This window comes from Volvox carteri, assembly GCF_000143455.1.
Source record: "Volvox carteri f. nagariensis unplaced genomic scaffold VOLCAscaffold_117, whole genome shotgun sequence".
Lineage (NCBI taxonomy): Eukaryota > Viridiplantae > Chlorophyta > Chlorophyceae > Chlamydomonadales > Volvocaceae > Volvox > Volvox carteri.
The window spans coordinates 44,630-66,588 of record NW_003307660.1 but is presented as its reverse complement, the minus strand read 5'-3'; the positions used below and the strand labels follow the sequence as shown (position 1 = coordinate 66,588).

At 54.7% G+C, this 21,959-nt stretch overlaps 5 protein-coding genes across 5 annotated transcripts in view; 2 read left to right on the top strand and 3 right to left on the bottom strand.

The window, feature by feature from the left end:
• Window positions 1-1,956: 1,956 nt before the first annotated feature.
• VOLCADRAFT_100403 (uncharacterized protein) lies at window positions 1,957-3,330 on the bottom strand (the record flags this gene model as incomplete). Its single annotated transcript, XM_002958982.1, has 2 exons — window positions 1,957-2,676; window positions 2,953-3,330. The coding sequence occupies 2 exons, from the start codon at window positions 3,328-3,330 to the stop codon at window positions 1,957-1,959; spliced, it is 1,098 nt and encodes a 365-aa protein (XP_002959028.1).
• Window positions 3,331-5,530: 2,200 nt separating this feature from the next.
• VOLCADRAFT_108437 (uncharacterized protein) lies at window positions 5,531-8,550 on the top strand. The gene is made up of 2 exons (XM_002958993.1): window positions 5,531-6,319; window positions 6,701-8,550. The coding sequence occupies exons 1-2, from the start codon at window positions 5,726-5,728 to the stop codon at window positions 7,403-7,405; spliced, it is 1,299 nt and encodes a 432-aa protein (XP_002959039.1). The 5' UTR covers window positions 5,531-5,725; the 3' UTR covers window positions 7,406-8,550.
• A 551-nt stretch (window positions 8,551-9,101) lies between these two features.
• On the bottom strand, window positions 9,102-14,870 carry VOLCADRAFT_100401 (uncharacterized protein; the record flags this gene model as incomplete). Its single annotated transcript, XM_002958981.1, has 9 exons — window positions 9,102-9,693; window positions 10,197-10,765; window positions 11,156-11,236; window positions 12,046-12,222; window positions 12,437-12,449; window positions 12,593-12,943; window positions 13,599-14,370; window positions 14,640-14,715; window positions 14,790-14,870. 9 exons carry the CDS (start codon window positions 14,868-14,870, stop codon window positions 9,102-9,104), a joined length of 2,712 nt encoding a protein of 903 aa, XP_002959027.1.
• Window positions 14,871-15,316: 446 nt separating this feature from the next.
• On the top strand, window positions 15,317-19,419 carry VOLCADRAFT_108436 (uncharacterized protein; the record flags this gene model as incomplete). Its single annotated transcript, XM_002958992.1, has 7 exons — window positions 15,317-15,345; window positions 15,588-15,842; window positions 16,199-16,304; window positions 17,103-17,284; window positions 17,958-18,097; window positions 18,375-18,539; window positions 19,124-19,419. The coding sequence occupies 7 exons, from the start codon at window positions 15,317-15,319 to the stop codon at window positions 19,417-19,419; spliced, it is 1,173 nt and encodes a 390-aa protein (XP_002959038.1).
• VOLCADRAFT_108435 (uncharacterized protein) overlaps window positions 19,379-21,959 on the bottom strand; it is a gene marked incomplete at its 5' end in the record, with an annotated part of 27,554 nt that continues 24,973 nt past the window's right edge. The window contains one exon of the mRNA XM_002958980.1: window positions 19,379-19,947. Coding sequence (XP_002959026.1) covers window positions 19,897-19,947 — 51 coding nt within the window. The 3' untranslated portion in view covers window positions 19,379-19,896. The remainder of the gene's footprint in view (window positions 19,948-21,959) is intronic.

Here is a 21,959-nt window from a genome sequence, read left to right as displayed (position 1 = left end):
TAACATCCGAAACCCAGGACAGCCCGGGATATATCTTTTTACGTTCGTAGTATCACACAACGCTCGTCCCATGCGCCCACCCACATTTGCCCACACCTAGCTGAGGCGCTGCGCCCTGAAGCGAACGATGGAGGACGATGATGGCCTCCCGCTTACCCGCATCAATACCAATACAATGTCCATGGCCCCCCCGGCTTTTACGGAAACACCCGCACTTGTGTGCGGAACTTGTAACTTATAATCTAGCTAGCTGCTTACTAGGGAGGCCCACACCTAGCTAGTTATTATCACGCCCATGTTTTATTTGTCTGTCCATCGTCAGTGTCACCAACTTGTCGGGAAGCACGGCAGCTGTCCCCAACACCCCCGCCCCTTCTCCTCAGCGGAAGGCATTTTACAGACGCAAAGCATGCTATTTACAGCACCGCCTTTATGGCACACATTGATGTGCGAATAGTGTAAAGATAGACGCGCTATGCCCAACGAAAATTGTGACACAAAACCAGCAGTAAGATAACGGAAACCAACTATGCACACCACAACGCAAGCATGGCCAGACCTCTTCATTCATCACATATATGTGCTAATGCTGCCAACTGCCGCACAACAGGAAGCGCGCTGCCGCCTGCACCCTATATGTAGTTATTGGGGTACCCTCGAGCTGCTCACCATCGCACGCACGCACACACACACACAGATCATGTTCTTCAGCGCATGCTACATGCTACGTCAGCACTACTATTGTCGTACACGAAACACCACCAACGGTCGCGTTTACAATCTCATTATCTTGAGCTATGTACGAGCCGATGACATCAGCAGTAGGACATTATGTCATTTCTTTAAAAACAAAGTACACAACACAGCAGCATGGAATTCAAGCGGCACCTTTCGCAGTTATATTTACCAAGACCCAATACGGCTACATAGCTACAGTCGACTCGGGGTTGAGTCATATGATACGAGACAAGTAGTGATGGAGATGTATATGCGCGTAGAGGAACGTGGAACGTGTGTCAGCTGTCAGTTGGCAGTTGGCAACATCCATCTAAATGGATAGGTAGACAGCAGTAACCCACGCATGCCCCTTGAGATGCCAAGTGTGATGACCAAGTCCGTGTCAGTTATTATCAGGACGCTGCTGGAATGCATCCATCATCATCAGCTCCAGCACAACAACTCCCCGCGGACGAACGAGTACCCGTCATCACGCAAAAGGCTCCTTCCATCCATCCATCCATCCGGCAAGGCTATTAATAGTCTAACATTAACTGTAGGAGCGAGAGGCGGATAATTCGGAGTTCCCGACTGCACGCACTCATCCATCCATTCATCCATGCATCCATCAGCCAATAGCAAACGGATAGTGATCGGTGTATGTGGGCGGCCGGGCGGACAGCCATTCCGCAAGTAACAAGCAAGTGCTGCTGCAATAAGAGGTATCTAATATCTAAAAAGAACAATGCGCATCCCACCTACCTACCTACCTTTCTTGCCCCCTCATGTCAGTCATGCCACATCTGCCACAGCATTCCACTCACGTATGCATTATGCTATATATACCGCGCGCGCACACTCATCATACGAAATATATACGTGTGTACCCCGCTCGCTCTCCGTCATATTGCCGCACGCCATGTATATGTACGTGTATTGCCGCCGCTGCTGCTGCTACGCTGCTGCTTGTATGTACCATACAACTGTATGCCGTACACAGCCGAATGGTCGTCCCTACAAATATACACACATATATATCGATATTCATTCGATTTCCCATATTGAAAGCATCAATCGTTCACCCCCCTGTACATAGCCTGCGCGCAGTTCAGAACACACATAGCGCGCCGCTTCCTCAGCAGATCGTCTTGAATCAGAAGAAGGTGACGGCAGGTATTCCTAACACCATTATGCACAACTGGCAAGGAAACCATCAGGCACACACCCTGCGCTGCCTCGCTATTGCCCTAATCTCGAGCCCGCTGTGGCTTTAATCCCCGCATTACGGATGTCCGTCATCGCCTCCACGCCATTCAAGCGGCCCTCCATGAGAGAATTAAATGTGTTGACCACAAGCGGCTCGTGCACATCAGCCGGAAAGTAGCGCCGCCATACGCGGTTGATTCGTTCCCGCACACCGGCCTTGATGAGTTCGAGATTTACAGGCTCTGTGGTCACATCAAAGGCATCCTCAGGGCGGATGCGTCCATTGAACATGCCCCGTCCGAAAACGGCGAAGAACTGCGCCTCTGTATGCCGGTGATGGAGACCCAAATAGCCGATTGGCTCGAAAAATCGGAACAAGGTTTGGTAGCGGCGCTTGAAACCGCGCTTAGCCAGGGAGTAGATGAAATACCGGTCTTGTGAGAGCTCACCATCCGCTGGAAAGCCTTTGGACGCCATCAGGGCTTTAATTTTGTCAGAGAGCGGCGGCTCGTGCTTCAAGCGGTAGTCCTGGCCCTTAATCGTATTGAAGTAGTCGTACAGGTCCTGACGTACGGCAGTGTATCGCGACTTGTGGAAGCCGTAAACCCAAAGATGCCCCATGGATCCATTTACTGGGTTTATCCCCACTGCGAACTTTGCTGCGTCGAGGAATGCTGAGTTGTCCATGTCAAGCAGACTGGCGATGCCAACGTCAGGCTGATCGACTGAGAGGTCAATCATCCGAGCGAGCAACTGCACAGCATGAAGAAACCCAGATCGGAATCCAGCGGATTGTTATTGTACAGCAAGATAATGACCGGAGGCGTGCAGTTTGCTTTCACATTCACATCGATGGGGCATGCCATAGATAAGGTATATGAGTTTACACATGGATGAATGGTTAGGCTTCAAGGACCAGACGTAGACCTTGTTGCCATATGAATAGTGTGAGTCTGAAAAATGAGTTAAGGTGTCGTGTTCTTCTAAACTTATACCGGTTGAAACGGCGGCTACTCGCTCCATGCCTACCTGCAGCGCCTGTGGATGCACGACGTTGTCCTCCTCTACGACAATAAGTCCATCATAACCCATGATGTCAAAAGCAAACGCTTTCACGAAGTGGTGGTGGAGACCGGTGCAAAGGTTCGCCCTATGTCGGATGTAAGCAATCCTGGCTGACTCTGGAAAGTGCACGTCCTTATCAATAGCGTAACCGGCTCCTCCATCTTGAGAAATGAAAATGTCGAAATTCTCCACGCCATCACTTCTCATAACAGCTGGTAAGGATCTGCGAATAACTTCTGCCCTTTCAAAGCACATGTAAGCCACCGCTATCCTGCTGCGTTTGATGAAGTTGCCCACAAGCGTCCTTCGTGCAGACCCATAGTCGCTAAGCAGTTCATCCATGTACTTCGCGGCAAAAGATGGATCGGGTGCTTCAAAAGGTTGGCGGGATCGGCGTGCTAAACCTCTCGCTAAATTATCCATCGCAGCTTCGGTTGTGCTTAAGTGACGCCGATAAGAATTAGCTTTTACAATATTTGCTGAAAGCAGGCATGACGTATATATATACCAAACTACCAGGCATTTCACCCTACAAGCGATGAGACGACTCATCATAATGCTGTGTAACTGAATTGGTTGCAAATGAAATTAAACTCTCTTATGTCATCCTTCAAGCCCTTAGGGCTTGACTGGGGCTTAGCTCAGTAAGGCTGACGTACATCGGTTTGGCCTGGCCAATGGCCAGGCCAAGGCCGTATAGTCGGCCGTAGCATGCAGCGAATTTTGACGATTGTTCTCAATCCGTTACTCAGATAGACTGACTATTTATATCTCACGTCATCAAGGAATTTCTCGTCCTAAACCAGGCTTGTGACGTACTGTTGAATCTGATCACAACCGCCATGCAGAACTTTTTGCTTCTGTGCTCCTGTCTGTTAAAACCAGCAAAGCGCCGGACCCCCGCCGGGTCCTAATACTGCTGTTACCATCGACTGGTATATGGATGTCGGTCAATTCCAACAACCCCCCGTGAGCGTCACTCACGCTCCGGGCCTTCCCGTGCTTCATCCCGGTCTACCATTCTCTGGGCATTAGCCAGTGGGTATTGATCCGGCGATCTCTCGGCAGCGCAATGCGCCATTCGGGGCTCATAACCTGTTAAAACCAGCAAAGCGCCGAACCCCGCCGTGTTTTATTACTGTGTTACCATCCAGTGGTATATGCTTGTCGGTCTTTTCCAACACTGTCTCCCGTAACCTGTAGTCCCGTGCCTTTGCCAAAGCTGACTGGAACCGACGGCGAACGAATGAACGGGGACCGGCTGCCAAGGGCCCTTACACTGCAAGATAACTGCGCTCCGCTATATGAAATTCTCTCAGTATCAGCGGAGGCATGAACAATTACTCGTACACAGCTCAGGCTGTAGCGCGATGGATTCAAAATTTGAACGGTCCTATTCTCTGAGCTGTGCGATAGAACGTATGCAAGCTAACGGCCTTCTTCTCTGCAATCCAAGTCTTCAACCACCCTCTTGGAAACATTCATGTTGGTCCTTCGCTCTTACTTAATAGGAGTTTAACTTCAGCTTAATCAGTTTAACTTCAATTCCTTAAGATGCCCTTCTTGTGTGTGTGTGTGTGTGTGTGTGTGTGTGTGTGTGTGTGTGTGTGTGTGTGTGTGTGTGTGTGTGTGTGTGTGTTACATGGTTGGGGGTGCGTGACCCCATACCTGTAAAACTACCCATACGAGCCGAAGGCCCAAGGGCAATACATCAACGCCTAAAAGCCACGGAGAACAGGAAACACCGCACATCAGCCCAGACTAGCGTCCAAAAGGGGTAGCTGAGTTTCGGTGAGCCCACATACGTTCCAACATCCTCGCCAGACGTGCTGGTTCTTCAGCACGAATATCATTATAGGCTGGGCATTCCAATAACACGTGTTTTTCATCCTCGATTCGGCTAGTAGTACCACAACAGCGGCAAAACCGCTGCCCCCGATGCCCTTCTGAACGTTCAGTGAACAGTGGTGTCACCAACTTGGTGAGCGCTCACTGGACAAACGGTCAGTCCGTTTATCCAACCGTTCACTGATAATTCAAGACCCATTCAGTGAACTTTCTTCTAACGTTTACATCCTGAACGGTTACCCTTAGCGCGCTACCCACCATGACATTCACACGACGCATTTTTGCACCCCTGCTGTAGCTGAACCCATGCTCTCCTCGCTGTCCGTCAGAATAGTAGCTCGAAACGTCTTGCTCGTCAGTCATCGCATAGGTAACCACGGTTAAAACTGATATAATGCATAGCTTTTACCTTCCAATGGCTTCCCTTCTGAAAGTGTACCAAGGGCTGCGTCCCATAAGCTTGAGACAAGAGAAGATAGGAAGTGTATGAGGGAAACTTGTTAAAAGGATTATTCTTAAGCTTGACGTTTGCAATTAATCGCGAACAAGCATAAAAATCGCCTTGACGGAATTCGAACCAGCATACGACAAGCTCAACATCTCCCATATTGGGCTTCTGTACTTCTAACTTTAAGTAAGCGAGCGCTCCGGAATAAAACAATTTGTTTAATAACGTTTTCAGCGCACAGAAAGTAGAGGAAGTCTCCGGTTTTGTCCGCCGAGCGAGCATGCGTACGGATTGTGCCCTGCCAGCATAGCAAACCGCGCCAATTTGTCAAGAGGAACATGAAAGCCATCCTCATGTCGGAATCTTGACTATGATGCACTCTGCGGTAGAGGCTGCAGAGAGCTGCACATTTTCGAACTTTGCAAATAGGAACACAGCATAATGCGTGAACGATGGCTAAACTGCGTCATGATATGGTGCAGATGTGTTTCCTGGTTGCTGTTTGCATACCTAACTCAAGCTCAAATGGCCGTCAACTCCTTGCGGGGTGAAAAGCACACAGCAAACGGTATTATCATGGAGAGCTCCATGAGGCGTGCAGGTCAGCCTTTTCGTCAGCAGCTTGAAGCACCTAATCCGGTGCAGGCCGCAAATTATATGGATGACTTGCTCAAGGATTATGACGCTGCGCGGAAAATCCTCTTGGGCGACTTTACCAAGCGCAGCAGGATAGCGGTGGTATACATGTGTTTTGAAAGGGCAGAAGTCATTCGCAGATCGTTGCCAGCTGTTATGAGGAGTGACGGTGTGGAGAAGTTCGACCTCTACATTTCACAGGATGCGGGCTCAGGCTATGTTATCAATAAGGATTTGCACTTTCCAGAGTCAGTCAGGATTGCCTATATCCGACATCGGGCGAACCTTTGCACTGGCCTCCATCACCATTTCGTGAAAGCTTTTGCCTTTGACATCATGGGTTATGAGGGAGTCATTATCGTAGAGGAGGACAACGTTGTGCATCCACAGGCGCTGCAGGTAGGCATGGAGCGTGGGCATGGGCGTGGCATACCTTTCCCAGTTTGCCGTGGCTGCCGTTACGCCGTCGTGGCATGTATGTGCGTGGACCAGCACTTGGATATACACCACCGCAAGTTTACACGTGTGGAATGCCTGTTTTTCGGTGGTACTGTTGTTCATAGGCATCGAGAGCGCAGAATTTCCTTTCAGTCCCATGAGCGTCATGCCATTTACGTAGTAATACTAGTGAGCAGGTAACGGTAAAGTTCCATAGCTTCCCATGGGTGTTGAACCGACGTTGCATGCCGTACAACACATTATGTGGCGTGCCCGCTCTATTTTAACATGTGGAAGCGACGCTTGTTCACATGGCTCCCTGGGTTTCTTCATGCTGTGCAGTTGCTCGCTCGGATGATCGACCTGTCAGTTAATCAGCCAGACATTGGCATCGTCAGTCTACTGGACATGGACAACTCAGCATTCCTTGACGCAGCAAAGTTCGCAGTGGGGATAAACCCAGTAAATGGATCCATGGGGCATCTTTGGGTTTACGGCTTCCACAAGTCGCGATACACTGCCGTACGTCAGGACCTGTACGACTACTTCAACACGATTAAGGGCCAGGACTACCGCCTGAAGCACGAGCCGCCGCTCTCTGATAAAATTAAAGCCCTGATGGCGTCCAAAGGCTTTCCAGCGGATGGTGAGCTCTCACAAGACCGGTATTTCATCTACTCCCTGGCTAAACGCGGTTTCAAGCGCCGCTACCAAACCTTGTTCCGATTTTTCGAGCCCATCGGCTATTTGGGTCTCCATCATCGGCATACAGAGGCGCAGTTCTTCGCCGTTTTCGGACGGGGCATGTTCAATGGACGCATCCGCCCTGAGGATGCCTTTGATGTGACCAAGGACCCTGCCAATCCCGAACTCATCAAGGCCGGTTTGCGGGAACGAATCAATCGTATATGGCGGCGTTATTTCTCAATTGACGTGCACGAGCCGCTGGTGGAGGAAACCTTCACTGGGATAATGGAGGGTCGCTTGAATGGCGTGGAGGCGATGACGGACATTCGGAATGCGGGGGTTAAAGCCACCGCTGGCTAGTGCTGTTGATGTTGGCATGTTTCTTTTGCCTGGCAGTAGCAGGTGAAAGGATTGTTTTGCTAGGGGGCCAATCCATTGACGACGAGGGAATGAGGTACTTGGGACCAGGTGCTGCTCTTCATCCGGACGGGTGTATCCGAAAATGGACCGCCGTGGTGCATGACGGATGTTATGTGTGTTGGTGCAATGTCGCAGGCATCCCATGAATGAATCGCTGCAGTTGTCACTATTCGCGGTTTAGCTGTGCCACCAGTAAACATAGTTTTGATGTTTTGTTGCAGGGTGGAGCGTCTTCCGGACCAGGTTCACAGCCGGCTCAGCAGCAGGGTCCTCTGCGATAGGCATTGCTTTCGCGTGGCACCCTAACAAAGACTTGGTTACCCTTAGCATGCCATGGTTGTCATTGGTAGGACTAGTGCACATACCTCTCCGTATCTATCGTTTTACAATTCAAAAAGCTAAATTGATTTTGTTGTATTCAAGAGGCATGATGTGCTGTTTGTTCTTGTTTTTCCTGGGGTGCACAGTTCGCTGTTTATGCGTTTTAAAGATGAGGTGCCCAATGATTATCTAGCTGATATGAGATGTATCATTTGAGTGAGATTCATCTCGCGTTTTGGGCCAACGGATTATGCGCCCTGGGATGAGAGCGGGAGTGGCGGCAGGGCCGGAGCTGGCGAGGGGAGGGCATTACCCCTTCCGGATGGCTGCCATGGCTGTCTCCTTGCAATCGTTGCGCGGGAGTCGTCAATCTTTGTACGGCAGAAGATAAAAGAGGGATATAATGCCGACCGATGCCATAATCCGTAGAAAGCACAATTACGTAGAACTCAATAATTAGATATCTAGAGGCGGTATGGTGCATGAGCCATTTGCAATGCATTAGCCCGCTGTTGATGGAGGCGCGTTGTTATCCGTGATCCCGACTCGTTGATCTTTCCGATGTGCCGGCTTATTGTTAGAGGTTCGGCGCTGCACACGGGTTCATGCACACATCCCTTAGTAGCACGTGCTGTTCCGGTTTGTGTATACCCACGACGATGGTTGTGTACGTGACCTTTGCAAAGACGTTGTAGACCTTAAATGTGCTATGTAAGGACTGCTAGCCTTGCATGCGCTGGACCATATGTAAGTAAGGAAGCGCCATCAACTTGTGTTACGTTGGGAAACGTAACAAGACGGGAATGCGGAAGTGGATAAAAGAAGACAATGCCCGAAATGTTGGAACGGATTATTCGATGGGCCACCTGAATAGCATGGTCTGTCGCAACATGGAAGATGATATCTTGAGCAGCAGCATAAGCCTTCCCCCAATCCGGATAGTTCCGGATTGGCTTGCCTGTCCTAATACCCCAAATGCAGCATTTATGTACGACAGCACTTTTGTGAAACAGGTTTATTGACGGCAAAAATCATGTAATGCTTCAAACGGCGGTAAAAAGCAGACAGGATTTGCAGTGCGACCATGACGCTCTGAGAGGCTCGCTTTACTTGGCATCTCTTTAATTCCCGCTACCCATTGTGCATTACTGTGCATACAGACGACGATATACGCCCCGCCCCCTTCTTTTGTATGCCACTGCTCCCAGCTAAAATATCCATCCCACATCGTCGTTCAGACAGAGAAGCATGCGAGAGTACAGAGAAACGTGCGGGTGCCTTCATGTGATAACCCTGTTGCTCTGACACCCCACTTTCAGCGCGTCCCGCTTGACGCGGACAAGGATGACTTGGCACGTGCAGCCGTCGCCGCCGCGGTGTGTGCGGACAGCGACATGGAGTTCTCCGCGGATAGCCCCGTGGCCCGTGCCGTGCGGAACTCCGGCCCCACACAGAACACCAGCGGCTGGGGCAAGCCAGAGTGGCTACGCGCCAGAGCCGCTGCCGCGGCATCCGAGCCCGTCGCCATCGCAGCTGCGGCGGACCCCGACAGAGAGGCCACGTACGCCCCGCTGCCGGCCCCAGCCGCCGCCGGCGCTGTTGTGTCGCTGGCGGTAGGCGGCGCCGCAGCCGATAGCATTGAGTTCAGGCTGCCGCCGGGCCGGACCATGACTTCGCCAAGGCTTCGCGTTTGGTACTGTGTGGGTAAGGGCCTCGGCTGTACGGCTGCCATGTTGGAGGTGTGGGCGCCGGCAGGCGACGGACGTGACGAGTTGGGACCCGCGGCCGTCGTGCTGACTGGGACGGTGGTTGTTGCGGATTGGTGGGGGGATGTGAGGGGCCCCGAGTGCGGGCCACCTGATGCTGCGGGTCGCGAAGCGGTGAATGCCAAGGTGCAGGCGGTTCGCCTGCAGGTGCGCATGGAATGGGGGTCGGGAAATGGTCGAAGGGTCGGTAGAAGAGGCTCGTTAAAACACTGAAAAAATAGTCAAGCGTGATGAATCAGCGACTAGAAGTTCTACCCAGGAGTTTTGAGCATGCATGCCCGCCAGCACGGCCTCCCTCCTCTTTATATTCAGCACCGCCCATCGCACACAGTGTTGTGTTCCTTCATGAAAGCGACCATGGCAGTAAGTTTGCGACAACGGCTTGCATATGGAACTTTTGGTCCGGAACTCTGCGATGCAACAAGACCGCGTCAATGCACTCCAAGGTCAAAGCTGCCAGGTGATATCTACGACAGCCGTTTCCTTCGGTGTAAAAGCGCTGTGTTGCGAAATTTTAAAAGGAACACGTCTTTCCGATTAAGTTTCTTCACCACTGACATGAGATAACCACTATAACCACTTGGACCACCCCCTATCCGCTCTACAACAACACCCTCCCGAGCCGGATGCGAAACCTGTCTCACCTGAACGCTGAAAACGATGGCAGCACCACATCCGACTCGTCCATGTCACGTACTGGAGCAGTGTACAACCCGCTAGGCATTGAGGCCACATCAATAAGCGGCGACGCTGCTGCCGCGCCAGCAGGCGTGAAGCTCCCAGTAGGCCAGTAGGTAGCAGCAGCCAGCGGTGTTGCTGCATCCCCCGGGCCGGCTCCGACGCTCCGAGTTGGCGCGGCAGTGCCCAGGGGCCGAAGACTGGAAAAGTCAAGATCGGAAAAGATGCTCCGACGAGCAGATGGCTGGGACGTGTCTGGCGGCGCCACCACGGCAGGCTGGTACGGCTGCGGCAAGGGGCGAGTTTCGTACAGGCCACCGTACGGCAGATGGCTACTAGCAGCGGCGAAATTCGCCGCCGAAAGTGTCGTGGGAATAGATGCTGCAGCGGCAGCGGCGCCTGGTCCTGATGGCGCTGACTGTTGTCGTACGAAGGGACGGCCCGCTGTCTCCTTCGCCGCGGCTCCCACGCCGGCAGTGGTCGACGAGCCCGAGTCGCCGCCGTTGGAGCCCCGCAGCAGCTGCTGCACCTGGGCCTGCGATGTGAGGAAGGCAGACACACCACATACAACAGACACACCACAGGCAGGGGCAGGAAGGATAAGGTAGGCGCCCAGGATCAGGATAAGGCGGGTGAGGCGAGGGAACCCTAAGGGCCCCGGAACCTCAACATGACGGGAGTTCGGGACTGTCTGGTAACTGACCCTAACTTCGCGTCCTGTGCGTCAGCCTCGAGGCCCTCTGTCCAGGTCCAGTATTGCCAGCAGTAGACATTTCCAGTCCTGGCCCACAGTCCTGGCCCACACAAAAGAGTTTTGTGACCCTCTCCTGCCAGAATGCCGTGGCAGGTAGGCACATGCGCTCGCTGGAGTCGAGCCGTCGCAGCAGTGCACTAGCCATCCCCCCCTTCCCCTTTCGCGCCGCACCTGCAGCTGCGTCATCAATGCACTTGCGTGCGTGGAGAAGGCGCCCAGCTCCTGACGCAACTTGGCGTTATCGGTCTGAACCTAAGCGCATGACAGCGGGACAGGAAGGGGAAAGGGTGCGCAGGGGGGAAATTTGCTGAAGCCGAAAAAACCAACAACCCTGGAGGGGAGAATGGGTTGAGGAGAGGATACTGGCCGGCTAGAAGACGCAGGTGGGCATTGGCAGCTGGAATGCCAACTGGGTCATATGCCGGAGTCCTGGTGGCAGAGGGAAGGGGAATCATGTCCCGGCTCTGCCGCTCCTCTACAAGCGTGAGCAGTCGTGCTGCTTTGCTTTGCTTCACTATCTACTGCGAGAGAAAACAACAACACCGCAATTGCATCAAAGCGCAGAGAAGTACATCAGGGCGCGTAATATGCCGTGCACGAGGAGACCGCCATGGCTGTGCGGCTTCGCTGTATGTGCGCGTGTGTGTAGCCGGGGGGTGGAGCAGGGGAACGACAACAAACAAGCGCCATGCGCAGGAGCCCATAAGAACATGCAGGGACGGTAATGGCCGTTCCCAAACAGCTGCTGCTAATCAAAAAGAAATGTGGGATCACCGCGCGAAGCGAAATGCCCCTCGCACTATACATACCTAACTGCCGATGCCATATTTTGCCATACTGCCTGAGTGCGAGATTCACCGTACGCATACATACAGGGCATACACACGGTACAAAGACGTGTGCAGCGCGTCCTCGAAACCCCCCCAGCGCCACACGCCTAAGCGCTCTAGAAAAGTCCTAGAAGCGACAAGTCACAGAGGTGAGGAGAGCTGAGCGGAGACCGCACGAGCTCAGGCTGGAGCCACACACACACACACACACACACACACACACATACACACCTGCCGTAACTCACGGCGCAGCTCCGTCACCTCTTCCTGGAGCGTCATCTGCTGCGGATCACTGCCACCACCACCACCAGGTGGTCTGCCTCTCCCGGAGGCGGCCATCAGGCGGCCTCCCTTGCTGTGCCCCGCCAGCGCCGCCTCCACCGCTCGTAACCGGCGCTCCACGTCGGACTGGAAGCATAAGCGGGCACGTGGTTGCGTGTGGAATGGAAGGCGGCACTTGTGGATTTTTCCAGAATGTCAAACGTCGCTCTTAACGCGAGGAACGAAAGCGGCTCTAGCGAAGAGTGTGAGGGGCAGAACAATGTGTGCTGGTGGCAAGAGGTGCGTCATGGGAACTCGACCGAAAGTGAAAGGAAGCTTTGGAAATAAACCCTCCACCCACCTCACATGCCCTCCTGGTAGAGCCCAGGCAAGGCAAGGGACAAAGTATTTAACCTCTGCTAGTCAGCCGTTAATCAAAACGGTTAGGCACATTCTGATTGCCCCTTTAACTTCCTCTCCTCCTCCCTCTCTCCTCCCCCTTCTTCAACAGCCGCACCCCAACAGCCGCACCGCAGCTGTGCCGATGGGGGACACCGAGTGGTCCCGACTGGTCGCCCAAGCCAGCGCCGCCTCATCGCCACCACCACCACCACCACCATCAGCCGCTGAGACCGGAACCGCCACACCGCCAAACCGTTCGTGGAACAGCGCCGCCTCAAAGGCCGCAGTCATGGGATCAAGGCCTCCAGCTCCTCCTCCTCCTCCTCCCGCTGCTGCTCCAGCCGCCATTGTTGCTGCCTTCTTACCTGCGTCACTGCTAGTGCAGCTGGGACCTTCGTCACCTTCTTCATCCTCGCTATTGTCGCCGTAGGCGATAATGGTGGTAGCGTCTGCGGGGTTATAATACCTGCATGGGCGGAAAGCACGTGCCATGAGAAGCCAGGGGGTGGGTAGGTGATGTGCGGGCGGGTGATGGGAGGAAACCTGGCCAAAAAGGTGAGCGATGTCTCGATGGGGAGAGGGAGGGGGCGGGAGCATTGCGTGAGCCAGGCAGAGGATAAGAGACAACGGCTTCAGGCCTTGGGATACGGTGTTAACACCGTAGTAGCGGCGGGCGGCGGGGGGGTCGTCGTCCTGGCCCGCAAACACGCCCCTGACACACGCCAGCATCCACAACTAACCTACAGACATTCCGGCCCAGGACAGTCAAGTCTATTTACGCATGACCCGTAATCGACGTCGTGTTTAACATAATAGTTGTGTAGTCTGAACACCAGAAGCAAGCTTTGTAATCAATTTCTTTTTTGGACGCGATTTGCACTACTGAGACATGGTTGCAGTGTGACTCCAGGAACGCCGTGCTGTGAGTGCTTTGCTCGCCCCTCTGGCCAGCTTAGCTCGCCACCGCTCGATCCTTCCATCACATCGCAGAACTGCCAGAGCTGTACAACGAACATATATGAACAGGCAGGCGACTTCGTAAACCCATATATGCGTGGAAAAGAACGGACAAGCAACAGCAATCCGCCCGCCCGATTCGCGCACAGCCCCGTCCGTCACACCTGGGCCGCAGCTCCACCGGCGTGATGCTGACGTCAGCCCGGCGCAGCAAATTATTCTCCCCTCCTCCGCCGGCTCCGGCTGCCGCCACCAAGGCCTCGGCGGCGGCCCTATCCTTGCCCATCCCTGACGCGGACCCCAGCGTCGTGCTGGTCCCTGTCGTCGCCGCCGTCGACTCGGGTGCGTCAGCCGCCGCGGCTCTGTCAGCCCCAGGTCCCATTTCACCGGCAACGCCGCAGTTCTGACCTCCTGCCGCTGTTGACATGAGGCTGCCGTTGGAAGGAACCCAGCGGCTGCTGGTCTCCGTTGATGGTAGGTATGAGGCAGCGGCGGCGACGGCAGAGGACGTTTCGCGGCGGGAGCGAGATTGAGAACGAGAGCGGGAGCGGGGCTGGGGCCGCGACGGCGGGAAGTCGTCTACCGCTGCTGCGGAGCGGCTTGACTTGTGCGCTGCTTCGTCTGAGCATGCGGCCACGCCAGGAGGCCGGCCCCGGGTAGCTGCTGCTGCGGCGGCCGCGGCAGTAGCGGCAGCAGATGGTGATTTTCGGAGCATCTCCCGCACGCTGCCGGCGGCGGCAGAGGCTGCGGATGGCGACTTGCGGAGGATCTCCAACACGCTACCAGCAGCTGCGGATGGCGATCTTCGAAGCATCTCCACAACGCTGCCAAAGTTGATCCCAGCCAAGTCACGGATCAGGGGGCCGCTGCGGGGTCGGTCCTGGTCGGGCTCGGTATCTTCATGTAGGCCGCCGGCGGAGACGTGCTTGGCCCAAGCTGTCGCATGGCAAAATGGGCGTTGGAGGGATGTACTTTTGGACTTGTAATCATAACGAAATTTACATCATGAGAATCGCTCAAGGGGCTTGCATGGACAGGGACGCTGGTCTTGCAAGTTTTACTTCGAACATGGTATGGGCGCCGAGGTGTGGATTGAGCGGCACGCTGGTGGCGGCAGGCGCGCAGGGTTACCCTGAAAATGTGTTTGCGGCACGGTTGAGGAGTTCCGAGAATGGGTTGGTCGGCACAGGATGCATAGAGCCCACCTTCGACGAATCCCCGCTTTGAATCTAAGGATGCCAGGGGCCGGTTCTTGGATACACGGGACGCCTTGCGCCGCTCCTGTTGAAGGCGAGCGGCGAATGTCAAGTCGTGATTAAATTGCCAGAGACGTCAGCTGCCCAAGCTGATATTACCTGCTCTTCGGCTGTGAGCTTGAACCGCTCAAGGTTGGATGAAGTTGTCTGCATGCGCAGCAAGACGCATTCTTTTGACATCTAGCAAGATACCGCCGGTTGTCAATCATTTACTGTGTAGCTTCACGTACATCCCAGGCTGGGCGCTCTTGAAGGTCCGATAGACGCCGAGGTGTGTGTCCGCGTTGCCCACGCTTCGCAGACCCAGCGCGAGAGCCGCGCTGGGTGCTGGTGCTTCGCGCCCTCGATTCCTTCATGAAGGCTTAAGGTCCGTGTTTATACAATAAGAGGAAACACGCTGATAGAAAAAAGAAGGAAAAGGAATCGTATTTGTTGTTGTGCAATAAGACAGACAGCTGAGGTGAGAACAGAGGGGAAAATGGAAAAGGAATGAGCTATGCTAAGCAGTCTATTTGAGGTTTGCTGCGAAACTTGGCAGGTTGAATCCCACCTAGCTGCGTTTCATTGGGTTGAGCCGTATATTGGATCCTGAAAAAACGAGAGGATGGCAAGACCGCGAGTAATAGATGTTTGTCGCTGTGCATTTGATCAAAGCGTGTGTGGTGCTGTGATTTCACGGTGAAGCTTACTGCTTTATTGAACTCGTGACCACGTAAGGATGATACTACAACATCATGCCCCACCCCGCGTCCGTAGCGAAGCTTCCTCGAGTCTATCCAAACCTATTACACCCCGATTGCAATCTTATCGAACAGTTCGCTCTCTTAGGCTTTGCGCTCGTGCAGCTGCAGACACGGGCGTTAACCCTTTCGCAGCACCATCCACCGTCTCGCGCAGCGCTGAAGGGGCTGAGTCTGCGTCCGCGAGCTCCGGCGATAAGTACGGTTGGTCTTCGCATACTTGGAAATGGCGCGGACACACGATCCATTACAAGACAGCTGGGTGTGGCGAACCCATCGTCCTCGTGCATGGCTTCGGCCTCTCGTCCTTCCACTATCGCCGCAACATTCCGGTCCTGGCGGAGAAGTACAAGGTGTATGCTATCGACCTGCTTGGATTTGGAAAGTCCTCTAAGCCCATCCTGCAGTACAGGTGCGTTTTTTGCCACCCACCCTTTGAATTCTCTTCTCTCGACCGTCACTCTCGCTCTTCCTCACATCTTGCCCATCTTGGGCTCTGCCCTGCCTCCGTCCCGGTCTGCTCCTCCTCAATGCCGGATCCATGCTGGGCCCCCTGTTCTTCTTCCCGCCGAATGGCGTACCCGATTTGGCCACAATGACCTCCATTTCCCTCTCCTCCCTTCTTCACTGTATGATGGCGGTATGGGTGCCGGTGCTGCTGATGGCGGTGCTGCTGCTTGTGATGATGATGATGGTGATGATGACGGTGATCATGATGATGATCATGATGGTGACGGCGGCCGCTAACGGCTACATATGATATCCCAGTATGGAGTTATGGAGGGACCTGCTGCTGGACTTCAACTCCGAGTTCCTAGGCGGCAAGCCGGCGGTGCTGATGGGTAACTCCATCGGAGCGCTGGCGTGTCTCATGGTGGGTTGCAACAGCAGCAGTAGCAGTGGTAGCAGCAGCTGCAGTAACAGCAGCAGTGGTAGCAGCAGCAGTAGCAGCAGTAGCAGCCACCTGCGGCTTCCGTGGCCCCCGAGAGATAGAGATAGTGTGTTGGGGGGCCCGGGAATAGGAAGTTGAGGGCTGGGAGGGGGAGAGGAGGGAAGACGAGCGGGTTTCGCCGAGGCCGAGGGTACAATCGGACCAAGGCGCCAGCGTTCCGGTGGAGGGTGGAGGGGTTGCCCACCAGCGCATTGCCCTTACCTGCACAGGGGCTCTCATAGGCAGGGGGGGTAGGTGAGGTAAGGTAAGGGAGGGACGGAGGGAAGGGTGAAGGCTGCGCGGAAGCTTCTACCGGTGACTTTTGCTTTGCAAGGCCCCGGGCGCTGGGGGCCCAACAGCTGTGTGGTGTGCGTGTGTGTGTGTATGTACGTTTGTTAATCGTGATGTTGTGGCCACAGAGCTGCTGTGTGCTCTGTACGTTCGGAAGTTGCGCAACAAGCTGTTGGCCAGAGGGAGATGACGGCGGTGAGGGGCCCCCTGCGAGTATATTCTTAGTCGCAGTTTTCCCGGCGCTTGTGTCACTTGTGCGCGGCCGCGACCGCCTCGGCGGCTGACCCACAATGCGCCGCCCCTCTCTCGCCTCCTGCCCTCTTCCCGCCTCTCCTCCTCTCCCCCTGCCCTTCCGCCTTTCGGTCAGTTCTACATCTGGTACACTCTTGCCCTGGCAGCAGCTTCACTCGTTAGTGGTTCGTCTTTCCCCTTCCCCTTCCCGCGGGCCAGGTGAACGCCGCCTCGCAGCCCAGCTCCGTCCGCGGCACCGTATTGCTCAATTCCGCCGGCGCCATGAACAACAAGGGTGTGCTGGGCGACTGGCGCATCCTGGCGCTGTACCCGCTGCTGCTGTTCATTGACTTCCTGCTATCCATTCCCGCGGTCAGTGCGGCGCTCTTCAACAACGTCAGGTAAGAGGGGCTGGGGTAAGAGGGGAAAAGGAGGAAATGGAGTCATGACGCTGTGAAGGAGGGGGCCGGGGTGGGGGAGGTGGTGGGAAAGGGAGGGGAAAGGTGTGAAGGGAAGTGACGTGTTGAGTGGGGTTCCGGTTACCCCCGTGGTGGGGGCGCTGGAGATGGAGGTGATTAGGAGGTGGCCTGTACCTAGGGGGACGGAAGGGGAAAGGGGAGGTAGAACACCTTCAGAAGCTCTTTTCCCCCCCCCAGAGCGGTGTAGTTGAACGGTGTAGTCCGCGTTCGCATGCCGACATTCAGATTTGGAATGCAGTGGTGTTCGATAGCTAGGACTATCTCCTCCTCTTGCTTGTTCCTGCCTCCTGTGTTGATGCCGGTGCTGCTGCTGCTGCAACTGCTACTGCTGCTGCCACCGCTACCGCTGTTGTTGCTGCTGCTGCTGCACCTGGCGCTTTCGACGCTGTGTTGTTGTCGTTGTTGTTGACGGTTTTGCACGTTGACGGTTTTGCACGGCTCCCACGGCTACAATAATGGTGGTTATGGTTAGGTATTGGTTAGGTATTGGTGCTCATGCCCCTGTTGTGGCGCTGATGTTCCTCGTTGATGGCCCCCCTGGTTCCCGGTTCCTACCGCCCCCCCCGGGGGGTGGCCCACCCAACAACACGCGTAGGAGCCGGGACAACATCCGCCAGGTCCTCCGGGAGGGGGTGTACCGCAACCCCGCCCACGTGGATGAAGAGCTGGTGGAGGAGGTGTTCGCACCGAGCTGTGACCCGGGGGCGAGGGAGGTGTTCGTGAGCGTCATCACCGGTGCGGGGGTGTGTGCGGGACAGGAGGGGCCGGAGGGGGAGAAGGGGGAGAAGGGCATCTCAAGTCGGGGCACATTTTTGTGTGTGTTGGACGGGGGCGTCATTGATTGGCGGCGGTCTTAAGGTCGAAAGTCATTCCGAGACACACACACAAAACACACACAAACACAAAACACACGCAAACACGCCTCCCTGGACGTGCACACAATGTGAACCATTTCTCTTACTTGTGCGGTCATGGGGTCCCTTCCCTCCCGCCTTCCCTCCCGCCTTCTCAGGGCCCCCGGGACCTAAGCCCTGGAACCTGATGCCGGATGTGAAGGGGCCGCTGCTGGTGCTGTGGGGGGACAAGGACACCATCACGCCGGTAGACGGACCCCTGGGCCGCTTCCTGCAGGCGCTGCCCGGCTGCCGCCCCGAAACCACCTTCAAGATGCTGGAGGGTGAGTAGTAAAGCTGCAGATGGTACAGTCTGTCGCAACAAGTGCCCCGACTTCCTCCTGCGCGCGCGCGTGTGTGTGTGTGTGTGTCTGTGTGTGTATGAGCGAAGTAAATGGAAGCATGCGTTGGAAACGTTCTGTATGGCTAATGATAAGGCTTCATGCACACTGACCGGCCGGCCTGGCTCCTCACCCCCACCCGCACCCCCACCCCAGCCCTACCCTAGCCGGGTCTATAAACCCCTCCCCGGAGGTTCTGGTCCTGCAAAGACGGCCAGGGCGGCGTCGCCCCCTTCCCGACACACTACCACTCCTCGCGCTCCGTTGCATCACCATCACCATCATCATGTGCTGCTGCTGCTGCTGCTGCATGTCCACCGCCACCTTTTTCCCTAAATACGCCGTTTCCTTCCCGTCACAAAATCCGTGCATACACATACATGCATGCATACATACATACAAACCATGTTTCGGCTTCGGCCCCCGGCTCTCGCGGCCCACAGTGTAATCTAAGCCATACATACATACATGCATACATACATACACGTCCAACTGCGCTGCTTCTCCAACTGCTAACTTCCGGTCAGATGTGGGCCACTGCCTCCACGATGACAAGCCCGACCTGGTTCACGGGGAGCTGCTGCCCTGGCTCGATAAGGTCATGGCCGGACAGCCCACGTGTGGTGGTGGCGACGTGGCCGCCGGCACTGCGGCGGCGCCGGGGGTCCAGGAACCGGTGGGGATGATGGCGGCGGCGACGACTGCGGCCGCAGCTGCTGCTGCTGAGGCAGTGGCAGTGGCGCAGCTGCCAGATACTGCTGCGGCGGCGATTAAAGAGGACGGTGGCGCGGGGACAGATGTTGTGGTGGCGGCAGCGGAGTAGGCGGTGGCTGCCGATGGGGAGGTAGTGGTGGGGGCGGCGGAGGCGACGACGACTCGCGCTGAGTGATGTATGTGTGGATGGAGGGGGGCCACTGGACGACCTATGCGGTGTGCGATGATGAGTGGACGCCTCGGGGAGGCTATTAAGAGAGATGTGTGAGGAAGGCGCGTTTTCCGGCGCGGCGCTGCGATAATAATACTGTATTTAATATATTTTTCCTCTCCGACAAATTCGAATGCACCGTAATGTTTGATTTGATGCGTTCAGTCCAGAGCCTACGATGTTTGGATGCCGTGTTGAGCCCCAAGTTTTTGGTCGGTTTAGGTTGGTGCTGCGTCGAGAGTAGCTTGTGCAGGAAGGGCCAGGAAGTGGGCCAAGGCTGTGACCGATTTGTGGTCTTAAGGAAACTTTGCCGCGCCGTGTTCTGTTGCATGTCGCTGGCGACAGTCGGTCCGTTTGTAATGCGTGGCTGGTGTTTTACCGGCTGTTGGTCGGATCGGGAATGCTGGGAATGAATTCGTTGCGTTCCTGCACGGCGACGATGCAGGATGATGATTGAAGATGCGGACATGACGCTCGCAATGATGGTACGGCCGAAATGATAATTATGTTTGACGCTCAAGAAAAACTGAAAGGATGATGTAAGAATGTATATCTCTGCTATTACGTTGGTCCAATGGTAAAATGGTACAGCAGTAGCGTTTTTCTGAAGGGTGAGAAAGATGGCGAAGGTGAGGGCACACGTTGTGAAGGCACCCCCATGGAATCCCTCCCTCTTCTTGCCCTCTCCTCCTCAGGACGCACTGCTACCCCGCTCCGGAGCCCTCTCATCCCATCTCATGGAACCCCTCATGGTGCCGTACACCGTTGTTTGCATCAACCAGACCGCGCAGGAGCGCCGTCAAAACACCTGCAAAGCTAGCTCAACCAAAATGTTGTTGTGCGGCTGGCTGGTTTACCTTTTAGGTAGGGGTAAACCAGCCAGCCGCACAACAACATGTTGGTAGCACTCTTTACCACACCAAGAAGGCGATCAAGGTGGATTTAGGGAGCCTGGACCGACCACACGGCAATAGAGGACACCTACGAATGAAGCAAAGCAGCACATTCCCTTCCCTGCTTCGTAGCACCACCCATTTCGCGGCCTGATACTACGATAGCCAGTGGTAAAGGGAATCCATGGTTTGCTAGTCTGTGCGGTCAATAATTAGAACCTCTGCGAGGGCGAATACCATCCCACTACCTACTAGCAGAAGGCCAGACGACACAGCAGTAGCTCCAAATTCTAAATCGTTGGAAATAACCCACAAAACCCATAAAACGCTCATGCCATTTTTGAGTTTTAGTAAAAAAAAGGACACGTACACAACATACATATGTGTCCGTCACCCTTGTACTCCCCTAACAACATAAGCACAGGGTACGTATGCATATTTATGTGTGTGTATGTGTGTGTATGTGTGTGTGTGTGTGTTACTGGTCGTGGGTGCGTTCCCCGTACCTGCAAACCGCCCAATACGAGCCGAGGGCGCAAGGGCTGCCAGATCGCCTAAAAGCACCATCCTTCCTCGCACTTCAAACGAAACAAGTGATGAAGGATACTAACGACCAAAGGGAACGATAGGGTTGCGGTGGGACAATATACGTTCCAGCATCCTTGCCAGACGTTCAGGTTCCCACTTCATAGCGTCCTTCATATGCTCGAAGCGTGGGAAATCCGTGTCAGACCTGATTTTGTCGTACACCAGGCAGTCCAGCAGAATGTGCTTTTCATCCTGGATATGGCTATCAGTGCCGCAGCAGAGGCATACTCGCTCCTCCCTAGGTATATAACGCCGTCCCTTGCGCGCTCTGTTAGCCGCCAATGCCCAACAGCAAAGCCTAAACTGCATAAGCTTGCGATTCGCTGAACGCGGGATAAACGTTGTGAAATGCGGGAGTACCCATGAATACTTATTAGCCGACTTCTAGTTCTTTCAGTTTCACGCAAATAATGACCACAGGATTTACTGCTGCCGCTATGTGCGCAGCCATGATGCGCTGTAGTAATGAGGGCATAAAGACACCCTTCGCAGGGTAACACCGCAAACCGCAGATTGCTTCGGCACCTGAAAGCTCCGCTACACGCGTATATCCCACTCACGATGTCACAGTAACCACTGTGACTCGAATTCCCGGAAGTATCGAAAAAGTAATCTGCACAGTAACATGCTCGCACAATTCGACAATAAACGGTGGGGCCAAAGTCCCCAGAGCTGCCTGCTTCTACCCGCGCCACCGCTGCTAAACAGGTACCCTAACGGCCACACGCTGGCTCGTTCTCCCATCCACACCCTCAACATCTTGTTCCATTTTGCACCCTCCAAAAAAAAGAATCGTCATCGCCACACCACCATGACTATCACCACTACGTAACCACAGCCGTTGTTGCGCTGCAATCACACGTCGGCATATCTATTGCCGTGCCCCCTTTTCCCCCTATGCACACATGCGGCCGCTTACATTCCCCCATGAACTCCCACGCCTCAACGGAAAACACC

Coding starts and splice junctions, on each gene's coding strand:
- VOLCADRAFT_108437 (XM_002958993.1), top strand. CDS start 5,726: ATGCGTGAACGATGGCTAAACTGCGTCATGATATGGTGCAGATGTGTT. Junction 6,320..6,700: donor TGCATCCACAGGCGCTGCAG/GTAGGCATGGAG, acceptor CATGCTGTGCAG/TTGCTCGCTCGGATGATCGA.